The following is a 12,029-nucleotide window of genomic DNA, read 5'->3' on the forward strand; positions in this document are numbered from 1 at the left end:
CACACATTTTGCATTTTGAACTGGATAGATTTTGAGACAGGACTACCTGAACCAGCGTCGAAAGCAACGCTGTAGCGATGAACACCACATCACATTAGAATAGCCCCCGAGGAGGAAGCATTTCATCAGACACATCCAAGGTTCTGTCTGATCAGCAGAGATCTGTGCTAAGCAGTGTGAGCTGGAACCCTGCTCTATCAGTTTTGCTGGGGAAGAACCTGTTTCGTATCCAGAGTATGCTTAATTCAAATGCATTCCTAGGTCTAAAAAGGATGCATCCACCCAAACAAACAGAGGAAGGGCATCTCAATCTAGGTTATGAGCATACCCATTATGGTTTGCGCTATTCCCTGGTGGTGCAGTAACCTCTGTATACACTCTTGTGCCATGCCCTGGTTTAGAGGACACCGCTAGGCCTCCCAGACCTTGTGGGAAGACAGAGTTTGCCTGCAGCAACCATCGATGTATCCCAGCTGAGCTGCAGTGTGACCTCTTTGATGACTGTGGCGACGGGGGCTCAGACGAGCAGGATTGTAAGACTGGTGAGCAGGCATCCTGGCTTCTGGCTGTTTTGTCCAGCTCTTTCCACCTGCCAGGCTCCTTGAGGCCTGGGCTGAACATTTCTTTTCATTTCAGTTTCCAAGGAACAGGGCTGTAGAGGAAGACTGAATTTGTGTGGAGACGACGCCATCTGCAACCAAACAAGAGCCGAACCCCTCTGTGAGTGCAAGCCAGGCTTTCAGAGGGACCCAAGGAATAGGCTCTGTGAAGGTTCGTACAGTATAAGAGGTCTATTTGATCTTAGTTTCCTTTCAGTTTGCACAAGTGCCCTTTCAAATATGGAGTACAGTATATACCCCATATATTATGACAGTATACAATCACAAACACAGAAGTGCAAAACTCCAATAATACTGTTAAATACTTGGTTGCATACCCTTTGCATACAGTGAGTGCCACCAGACACCTGATACCTCCTCTATGCTGCTCTCTCAGGCCTGTAAAGCAACTGTCATTACAACCTGCTGCTTTCAGGCACTTTTTATCTTCACTTCTATCTTTTAAGCTTGTAAATTCATCAACTGGATTTAGATGGGTGGAGATTTCACTTGGCCAGCCAAGGATTTTGCACTTTTTGGCTGTATAAGCCTCCTTGATCAGTCTGGCCCTATGCTCAGGGACATTGTCTTGTTGCGTGTTGTAGTGCCGTCTACCGTAGTCAGTTTCTGGAATTTGGTTGTTGCTGAATTATTTATTTCCATGTTTCAAGCCTTATGACACCCATCCTAATTATATCAATACTGCTTCATTTCTCATCTTGCTATACCCCAACAACAGTCTCTGAAGGAAAATACAAAGCCTAAAATCTAGACTGAACCACTCTAATGTATGCAACAACACAAATGAATACAATAGCCTGACTAAAAATGCTGTAGCTGGGCCAGTCAATTTTAGTAACCTAAAGAGAAGAAATAATGGTAATGCTGGTCAGGTCAAATGAAATTTGTTTTTGTTTGCTCTTCCACAGAAGTGAACGAGTGCCTTCAGTTTGGCACCTGCTCTCATTACTGCACAAACACAAAAGGCTCATTCAAGTGCACTTGTGAAAGTAATTTTAAGGAAATCGACGGGGAATGTATAACTAAAGGTGAGCATTTCTTTATTGTGTCATTTTACCATACTATATATTTGTTATTTGAGCAATCGTGCACTGACCTGAAGGGCTTCATGGCATGTACTTGTTCATGGATCTATCTTTATGGCTCCATGGACAGGACCAGAGGATCAAGTTCTCTACATAGCAAACGACACCGAGATCCGGAGCTTTGTGTATCCGTTTAAGCAAACCCACGGACAGAGACTGCACGCCCGGATGGAGGAGGGCGCCCGCATTGTCGGACTGGATGCTCTTGTTCACCAGCACAAGTTTGTGTGGGCCACCAACTTAAACCCCGGAGGAATATTTTACAAAGATATACTGGATAGAAGTCAGGCGAAAGTGAACAGTGGAACCATAGTAAGTCGAGGATATCACAGTCTCTTAATATCATTATTGTATTCTTTGTATTCATCATGCCAAGGGAAAGGTGGAGGTTTTTGAAATGTTAGCAGTGAAACAGCATAATCACATGCTTTACATCTCAAAAGAGCTGGATCTTAGAAGATCTTATTGGGCATAGAAGCAAGTCCCTCAATACCTCTGTCAATCTTTGATTGGAGACCCAGAGGAGTGCTCTCTGTGTGACTTCAAAGAGGGCTGTCGCGCTGATTTGTCACTTGAGCTACAACTCATATGACAGTGTTGGCGTGTGTGCATGTGTGTGTACGCACGTGCGTGCGTGTGTGTGTGTGTGCATCTCCGCATACCCAGAATATGTGTCTATTGACTGTGAAGCGAGACTGAAAGCCAAAGTCAATCTGTAAACATGAACCCATAACCCATGTCTCGGTTCTCCAGTGTCCTGACTTCAGGAGGCCGAAAGACATATCTGCCGACTGGGTGACTGGGAACATCTACTGGACAGACCACTCCAGAATGCACTGGTTCAGGTACTATACTGCCCACTGGAGGAGGCTTCGGTATTCTATCAACGTGGGTCATCTCGGCGGACCAAACTGCACCCGGCTGGTCACAGACATCGCAGGGGAGCCCAGTTCTATCTCTGTCAACCCTGTTCAGGGGTAAGGTGGTTGCTTCGGATTTTCGACACGTTTGCGTCTCTGAAAAAGCCAGCTATAATATTTGATTGCTAATGCTTTTCCTTGCTTGTGCTGTGTTCCAGAATGATGTATTGGACCGTGATTGGTGAACATTCCCACATCGAGGAGGCAGCCATGGACGGCTCCCTGAGGAGAGTCTTGGTGGAGAAAAACCTGAGGAGACCGAGTGGTACGCCGGGCCGTCACACCAACTAGAACAGGACACAACCTCCGAGAAACAGGACACAACTAGAATAATAAGCATTTGCTTGAAACGTTTTCACAGGCCTTGCCATTGATTACTTCAGCCAGCGTTTGTACTGGGCCGATACAGAGCTGTCTGTGATTGGCAGCGTGCGCTTTGATGGGTCGGACTCAGTTGTAGCAGCTAGCTGGACACACGGTGAGATCTGAGGAACACCAGTACATCCTCTTGAACCGTTTGCATGTGAGAAAGGGGTCGACATGACTATTGTAGTTTGACACACTTTGGGATTTTTCTGTGTCCATTGTACTGCAAACATCCAAGCTCTATCACTGCCCTACACTTATCATCTCAAGGATTTAGACATTCGTAGTCGTATATTATTGTTGCACACTCAAGTGTCTGCAATTGCTGCATTCTTCTTACCTACAGGTTTTTCTCATCCTTTGAGAATCGATGTGTTCGAGGACTACATCTATGGCATCGGAATGAGAAACGAGGTGTTCAGGGTTCATAAGTATGGCAGGCAGCAAGCAGAGAGGCTCCATTTGGGGATTGAAAAAGCTTCCATTATTCTGGTCCTTCATCGTTTCAAGCAGCAGGATGGTAACCCTTGTCTTTGTCCTTATTCTGCATTGTGGTGTGAAGCACGTGGGCATGATCAATGGAAACATCACATTGCTATTCCTCTGAAAGGCAGACATATGACCTTTACTTACTTATCACATAGTCACTCTTTTAGCAATGCAGGTGAAAAAGTTTGTGTAAAGCACAAAGTTAATATAATGTACTGGATGTAAACAGGCTTTTGACCAGGAGAGAGAGAGGGGATGGTTAGAGAGAGATATGTCATTGACTCTTATCATTTAATATCAAAACAAAGGATGTGCATCTGAATGGTCTTTTTCTATACTTTCTCTGGCCAGTATATTTTTTGCAAAGCCAGCTGGCCAGATTATTGCTGGTCTTGGCACTTGTGGTCTCCAGATCTCCTGCTGTCGGTGACTGGAGATGAATGTGATATCTCTACATACTGTCACAGCTGCCTGGTCTCAACTTGCGGAAGATTTTAATCAGCAAGTCTAGAAACATGCACTTGAAAGATGCTGTTTTCACCGTTCTTCCTTTATTTCTTCGAATGCGTTCTATGTGGAACATGAAAAGCTACTGAACAGTGCATAACTCTCGAACCTTCTCCTATTGTTCCCTGTCAGTGCCCAACCCCTGCCTGAGGATGGGCTGTGACTTCCTGTGTCTGCTCAAGCCCGATGGTGCCAGCTGCTCTTGTCCTGAGGGGAAGACCCTTGTCAACAAGTCCTGCATCGACACCAACAGTTCAGGTAAGGTTGTCCATGTGCTCTGCTGGGATCTGATCCTGTGGAACTCTGGATGGATGGATTAAGAGATGCAGGCATTCACGTCAGAATTGGTCACGAAAAACATGGCGAGCGAAAAAGGGGTTGGTGCAGCGACTCCTCAGCCGCCAACCCTGCAGTGCTTGTGCTTCCAGGAGAGCTCTGCAGTCCCCAGTGTGAGAATGGGGGGCGATGCATAGCCAACGAGAAGAGGGACTCGCGCTGCTACTGCTGGCCAAATTTCTCCGGGGAGCGCTGTGAAGTCAACCACTGCAAGGACTACTGTCAGAACGGGGGCACGTGTTCTGGCTCCCCTCTAGGTAAGTGCGCTGTGCGCCGCTCTGTAACCTGGGGGGGACATCCTCCGAGACTGACGGGGCGCTCAAGCGTGAACGTGGGGGAAATGAACGCTAAAAGCCCCCTGCCAGCCAATGAAAGGCTGCAGATGCTCTCAGACTCCTCTCATTGGCCGAATCCTCGGGAATTCAACTGGGCCCGAGCCCAGTTGAATCATCTGGCTCCAGTTTCACCACTGATTGTTTGTCAGCACTGTCCGCTGTGGAATGTAGTCCGAAATGATGACGACATTGGGAATCAAGAAGGAAATATTTCATGAATTTGCATAATAGGATGTCTCTAGGGCATTGCAACATCAGCCAAGGAATGCACCATCCCAAAAATGCAGATCTCTGTCCATCTGATGCAGGTTGGTGTTGGTATTGGTTTTAAATATTTTAACAGTTGCTAAAACATACAACTGGATGGTGGAGGCAAAGTCCAGCACCCACCGCGTTCCTGCAAATGCACAGCGCCCAAAAACAGAGAAGCGCTTTCTATTATTCTTGTCCGTTCAAAATAAATAATGGAAAGGTGGGATATAAACGGCACGCATCATTTCTTTTATCTCCTGATGTGGGGGCCTTGGCAGTAGTGCAGCAGAGTGAGGAGAATGTCAAATATTCATGTGGGGGAGAACAGTGAAATATTTGTATTGGCTCGGAGACATCAATACCACCCTCCCCTCTGAGCTGGCAGATAGGTCGGGTTTCAACACGATGACAAAGCAACTCTCAGGCATCTATTTAACACGGGCAGGAAAAAAGAGGGGCAGCAGGCTGCTGGAGCGCTGTGAAACAAGCCCAGCTCGGTCCAGTGTAAATAGACATGGTTGTTTTGGAGGGCAGCGAACCTTACGTTGGTCTTTACACCATCAGAGAGAGCACCGTCGGAATACTAATGTACCAAGCTGCTTGAGGGGGTGCGAATGTCTGATATGAATAGCAAAAGAAGTCTAAAACATCTGGCTAGTGTGTGTTTGTTGGCTTTGTTAACGTGGGCCCGAGCACACAGCTGAAATGCTTGACTGAGTCAAGTGTGGTTATTTGTGTATATAATTGTGTTATTTGGGTCATTGGCTTTATGGTATTTTTGAGACAAATTCAAATGTTCTATGCTCTCGCTAATCACAGGCTCTTTCTTTCTCTCCACCTCTCTGTCTCACTCCCTCTTTCCATCTTTTAACCATTCCCTATATTTGTCTCGATCTTTCTCACTCTTTATTGCACTCTCATTCCTGTCTCTTTTCTCTCTCTCTCTCTCTCTCTCTCTCTCTCTCTCTCTCTCTCTCTCTCTCTCTCTCTCTCTCTCTCTCTCTCTCTCTCTCTCTCTCTCTCTCTCTCTCTCTCTCTCTCTCTCCATCTCTCTCTCCCTCTCAATCTCTCTCTCTCTCCATCTCTCTCTCACTCTCTCTCTCTCCTTCTCTCTCTCCGTTTCTCTCTCTCTGAAGGGAGGCCTACGTGTCGCTGTGCGCTGGGCTTCACAGGCCCCGTCTGTGAGAGGAGCGTCTGTGATGGCTACTGCCTCAACGGTGGTACGTGTGATGTCAGCCTGGGAAACCAGCCTATGTGTAGCTGCATGGCAGAGTACACTGGAGAGCGCTGTCTCTACCGTGAGTCCTGCCCCCCTAAACACACACACACACACACATAGGTTGGAAGAAATATCTGTATCTAGGGAGAGTTATGATGTGGGTTAATTATTTGGTAGGAGACTGATAAAAGCCTTCCTCTTTACCCTTTGGCTAGATATATGTCATCATTACTGCACACATGCGAAGGCGTGCACTCTGTCCAGCATGGGCCATGTGGAATGTGTGTGCCCAGCCAGATATGAGGGTGCAAAATGTGAAGTGGATAAGTGTCTGCAATGTCGAGGATCTCTGTGCGTCATTGACCCTGAGACTGAGAATGTGGCCTGCAAGTAAGTATGCCTTTGGATGTTGCTCCTCCAGTCCTCTCGTCCTCTTCTAGATAACAGTACTGCTCAACAATTAGAAGCTCATCTTGAAGAGTTGCACTAATAAGGGAACATTGAATAATGCAACAAACTAGATCATTTCTGAATTCAAATCGAGAATTCTAAATAATATAGGCGGCATTCATCAGCAGTGTTCGTAATAATCAGAGAAGCGCAGATGACAGCATGACAAGTTAGCAGTTTGTTATGGAAGTTTCCCACAGTGTAAATATGACTTTTAATGAACAATTGGGAGAAATAACTAATATAATCAAAGGCTTCGCTCAATGTCAATGTTTTAGATGTATATATATAATTTGGGAGTTTTTCAACATTTTAAACAGCAATTTAAAGTAATCTTGGGCAATATGTAGACCTGAACATCATTATATTCTTCCGGTGCCACCCTTTGCTAATATTGACATTGTGGCTTGGCATGGTCAGTCAATCAAGGCCAACACATTTTTACTGCATCGTTGAGCTATTTTGGTTGGAGGAGAGGTGGACATCTTAGCGTGTCAAGTGCTTCACCTCGTCAGCAGGCTCTCGGGCAACTTCTCCCTGCTCATTCCTCCTCTCCTTGCTTCTCCAGCTGTAGCAACGGAAGAGTGGCCTCCAGCTGTCAGCTGTGTGACGGCTACTGCTACAACGGTGGCACCTGTCACCTCGACTCGGAATCCAGCTTGCCATTTTGCCAGTAAGTAATGACATGATGGTTTTAATGAGGGAAGATATTCAATCCGGCAGTCTTCCTGGAATGCGAATAACCCTTGCTGAAAACCACTACTGTAATTATAAGCTAATTATATTGTACATGTATATTATTTCAAATGTCTGTATGGATAACATGGATACATGTCTGTATTTCAATAATATTTGTATTAAGTATGGAGAATAGTTGACAGTTTATTGGCATAACACACAGTTGAGGTCAAATGATCTGCGTCAAAACTATCCTTAACGACGCTGGGAAATACGTGTCCATCTAAAAAAAAGTCTTGATTCGGCTTCCAGTTTGCATTCAATTAGTACTTTTCTGTCCTTTTTTGAACAGTGAACAGTGGAAAAATTGAAAGAAAAGACGAAAACTCTGATACTGGCTCGGAGGATTTGTAACAATCCAGTGATGTGATGAATGTGTCATGTTCAGACCTGATACAGAATGTTCATGTAGAGTACTAGCAGGCTGCAATGTGTCTGTTTCTCTGTCTTGCATCACTAAATGTAGCCTCTTTAATTTGTTGATTATGCTCTTGTTTTATCCGTGTATCCCAGAGGCAGATAGTAAGTCGTACAGGATACTGTGTGTCTGAGTAAGATGTGTAGCTTTGAAATGTGTTGTTCCCCCTCCTGGAGAACATGTCGTTTTTGGTTTAGCTTTTTCCTGTTTGGATATTTTGCTTCATTTGTTCTACAAACATCCAGTAAGTTATTAGTCCTCAGTTGCTTGTGCACTAATGTTGTTTGCACATTGTGGGTCTTGTGCAATTCCCAAGAGCTCTGTCTCTCAACAATCTTAAAACAGAAAGGAGCTATGTATAACCACCAGTAGTAAAAACCAGTCAAAAAGAATACAGATTATTTGTATATTATTCATAAATAAGGAACCTACTTTGCAGGGTTCTATAAGGTTAAGTCAGATAAGTTCCACAGAGATCATATAGGTTTGGTCAAAAAGGCCCACTGAGGGTTCCTCCATTTTATATAAAACACACTACAGGCAATTCCATCAGATTCCATACTCCACACCCTTGGCTGATGGACTGTGAGAATGTGTCGTGCTGTTTCTCTGCTGACCCTCTTCCTCTGTGTATCTCTTATTGTTCGTCGCTCCTCGCTCCGATTCCCCCCGCAGCTGCACGGCTGGGTTTAAAAGTCTGCGATGTGACGAGCGGGCCGACCCGTGTGATCACTACTGTCAGAATAAAGGGATTTGCACGTTAACTGCCTTAAACAAACCCCTGTGCAAGTAGGTTCTCTGCTTCTCCTCCTCCTCCTCCTCCTCCTCCCCATACTGAGAGCAGCACTCACCCTCTCACATCCCAACAGCATCCAGCCGATGACACTCACAGCATTCCCATCTGTTCACATGTCTCTCCCGTGGGTGAATTGTATGTCTCTCACAGCAAACAAAATGTACGGCCCACACACAAGTCATTTACCCTCGCAACTGATTTGCATATGTGCGTGTTTTCAACGTGAGGTCATTTCCTGCCCCTTTCAATAATAATTAATATTAGACCTGTATCTTTCTGTCACTTACTAGATCCGGGCTGTCACTCCCTTGTTCCACCCACAGCCCCCCCCCCCCCCACATACTATAAGAAAGACTTGATTAAATGGAGCAGTTAGTTCATTCAGATTTCCCCAATTGCATGTCATCATTACACGGCTCTTGACAGGTCACTCGCTCTGTAATTACATATCATATTGTGTGAATTGGAAAAGACTGTTCCATCACCCACACCTCCCCCTAACATTCCTGCACACTTAAACACACAGAGACATGCTTCAGTGTGTTGCATTAACAAGGTGTGTCGGAGGCTTCTCTCAGTAGGCAGTGTCTCATAGTTTTTTTTCTTTCTTAGGTGTCCAGGTGACTGGTCAGGCACACAGTGTGAGAAGCCAGCTCCCAAGATCAGTCGCTCTGGCAACAGCGATGGTAAGTCGTGAGTCCTCCCACCCCACCCTCCATCTATTTTTTATTGTTCACGTTCTCTATTCTCTCTCTTTCTCTTTCTCTTTCTTTCTTTCTTTCTCTCTCTTTCTCTCTTTCTCTTTTCTCACAAAATATCATTTACCCGCACTATATATTAAGTTGTACAGTATGCAAATGCATGTTTTTCCTACTGTTGTTGATTTGGGTCTGTGTTGCAGGCAACATGGCTATCATTGTGCCTCTTGTGGTCCTTGTGATTCTCATTGTGATGATGGTGACAGGGATCATCCTGTGCAAGAGAAAGCAAAGGTGATGTGTGCCTTTTCTGATCCCTTAAAAAAGAAAATCATAACATTAAAAAGTACAGTGTTGCCTATAGACATCTGACCACCCAGAGGATTCCTCATCTCACACCTCCCCCAATCCCACTTCTATCTAGGGGGAAGAGGGTTCAGCGACAGCCCATGATGAATGGAGGCCTGAACGTGGAGATCGGCAACCCCACCTACAACATGTGCGAGGTGGACCACGACAATCATTTGGACGCAGGGAACCACCTCCAGCCTCACTTCACCCTGGACCCACAGAAGGTTCGGACATTTCCATTCCATCATCCCCCCATCTCGACTGCTCCGCACCCTTTGTGAAGTCTGAACAAACGACACGTCTACTTGAGGAGATCTTCATGTCGGTGTTGTGTTTTGCAGGGCTGGTGTGTGAAGTCCAGCAACCTGCATCGTCTGCCGGTACACACAGTCCCTAAGGAGATTAACGCACGGCAGGTACTTTACTGCAGAACACCCGCTGTTGGACAAATGCTTTTTGCGGTCACCTCTTCTGACGGCTACCACCACTTACATGCACAGCATGTATTGTACTAGTACGAGCTACACATAAACTAGCAGAACATTACTTATATAATATGCTTCAATGTATTACATCCATGAAGTTCGAATACATGAATGATGCATAGATGCATACAGAGTGACTGGTATGGAGAATTTGTCGTACATTGTGACTTGATGCTGAAGCACACCCATGGCTGTTGGGGTCATGGGATACATCTTTCTTTAATGATCTGTCCCTTGTGGTGTTTCCATGGCTGATGCATCTCCAGGAAGAGAAGCATCTGTTAGTGTGTCAACATGAAACTGACAGACTCATCTCCCCTGGCGGGGTGTTGATGCTCTTGTCATGCTGGCTACACCAAAGGCCCTGGACGCCTGTAGGAGTGTACACAACTTGTATACTCCAAGATTTACTGCAGATTTTTTCATGATAGATTTTTGTATTTTAAGGTCCCGTTTGTCTGATTTGGTTGTTTGTCAAAAATGTTTCCCCAGGCGGTGAACTACTCAAACCCTGTGTATACCAAGATGTACCTGGATGAGCAGAACTGTCGGAAGCCAGTCATCAACATGGATAAGAGAAGAAAGCTACTCCCAAAGAAATTGGAAGCAGCCGTCCGTGAAACGGTCGCATAGCCTGCTTTTTACATGTTGCGCATATTTTATATGACCGGAATTTTCTACATTTATGTAGTTCATGTACCTCAGTGTTTGTGCCCTGCAGAGTTTTGACATTGAATATGCTTTGTATGTTTGTTGTTTGTTTGTTTGTTTTGTCCTTGTAGATATTTCACTGTCTACATGTTTCTTTTTTTTACAGTCTACCATGAAAGACCTATAGATTTTCATGACACCACTTTTTTATGGTTTTGTGTATTGTAGAAATATTTTCTGCTTCATTATTCTTTCCATTAGTCTTTGGTTTGGCCAAGGCAATGAGTAAAATGCCTGAGTTGCCTATGAAGAGATTTTGTGGTATTGCAAATGGCTATCAATCTGTACAGGAATACTCCTCCAAGGGAGGCAGGCAGTATTGTTCTTAATGTAGTTTTCATATGCCTTGTTTGAGTCTGCTGATTGTTCCTTTGATCCATATACTTGTATTATTGTAACATCAGGAAGTATATACACAATCTGAGTACTTTTATTTGTGCCAATCAAGTTTTCTTCAATTCAATATGCATTTATTTCTGTATCTTGTTTTGGAATATTGGGTTTAGTACTCAGTACTAAGTTAGATCCAAGGAGGGTTTCCATGAATTCTCTAAATAGACAGAAAAGTTGTATTCATGTCATGTATGACTGTCTTTTTCAACCTTCTCTAGATAGAAAATGATATTGTGCTTTTTAGCAGCAAATTGAGAAGAAACACTATGCTCTAACCCATCACCAGCTACAGTAACTGCAAACAAATCTGTGAAATAAACATAGCCTACTGTAATTGTTGCAAATATATTTTCGGAAATATAAACACTTGCCCTGGTGCCACTCATTAATATGTACATTCTCAGATAAAATATGTAAGACATGTTTTATAATTTTATATGCTATTTGATTTATATGTTCATTACAGCTTGTATTTTCAGAAAATATATTAAACGTAGTACTTTTATACTAAATGTACAGTATATCAATATTAAATATATAGGGTTTTCTCACCCTTTCAAATGAAATATAGTACTATACTTGAGTGTTGTTTTTTTAATTATTATCATTACTATCAGTGTTTGGTATTGATCCAATCTATAACTGACCAACTAGTATTGCTTTGTTCGTTCTGCAAACATGAGTGCTGCAATGGAGTTCGGGTTCATTTCTGGTACATCAATAGGGGGCACTACCGTATGTGGTTGTGCATGCAATTCAGTACTCTGTGTACTTATACAATAGATGTTCTCATTATGACAAGAATTATGTTGGTCTTAAATTGAATTATTTAGGATAGACCATGAGTGTGACAAATGAGA

General features: G+C 44.0%; 1 protein-coding gene across 1 annotated transcript in view; it reads left to right on the plus strand.

Annotated features, from left to right (window-relative positions):
* lrp1ba (low density lipoprotein receptor-related protein 1Ba) overlaps nt 1-11,735 on the plus strand; it is a 68,686-nt gene extending 56,951 nt beyond the window's left edge. Inside the window, exons 73-90 of the mRNA XM_062447573.1 lie at nt 415-542; nt 637-771; nt 1,529-1,648; nt 1,776-2,017; nt 2,459-2,682; nt 2,784-2,890; nt 2,987-3,103; nt 3,338-3,511; nt 4,120-4,245; nt 4,416-4,580; nt 6,047-6,208; nt 6,345-6,519; nt 7,148-7,252; nt 9,144-9,217; nt 9,433-9,523; nt 9,654-9,804; nt 9,922-9,996; nt 10,558-11,735. Of these exons, the coding sequence (XP_062303557.1) occupies nt 415-542; nt 637-771; nt 1,529-1,648; nt 1,776-2,017; nt 2,459-2,682; nt 2,784-2,890; nt 2,987-3,103; nt 3,338-3,511; nt 4,120-4,245; nt 4,416-4,580; nt 6,047-6,208; nt 6,345-6,519; nt 7,148-7,252; nt 9,144-9,217; nt 9,433-9,523; nt 9,654-9,804; nt 9,922-9,996; nt 10,558-10,698 (2,512 nt within the window). The 3' untranslated portion in view covers nt 10,699-11,735. The remainder of the gene's footprint in view (nt 1-414; nt 543-636; nt 772-1,528; nt 1,649-1,775; nt 2,018-2,458; nt 2,683-2,783; nt 2,891-2,986; nt 3,104-3,337; nt 3,512-4,119; nt 4,246-4,415; nt 4,581-6,046; nt 6,209-6,344; nt 6,520-7,147; nt 7,253-9,143; nt 9,218-9,432; nt 9,524-9,653; nt 9,805-9,921; nt 9,997-10,557) is intronic.
* The last annotated feature ends 294 nt before the right edge of the window (nt 11,736-12,029 follow it).

The sequence above is a fragment of the Osmerus eperlanus genome, chromosome 21 (assembly GCF_963692335.1).
Source record: "Osmerus eperlanus chromosome 21, fOsmEpe2.1, whole genome shotgun sequence".
NCBI lineage: Eukaryota > Metazoa > Chordata > Actinopteri > Osmeriformes > Osmeridae > Osmerus > Osmerus eperlanus.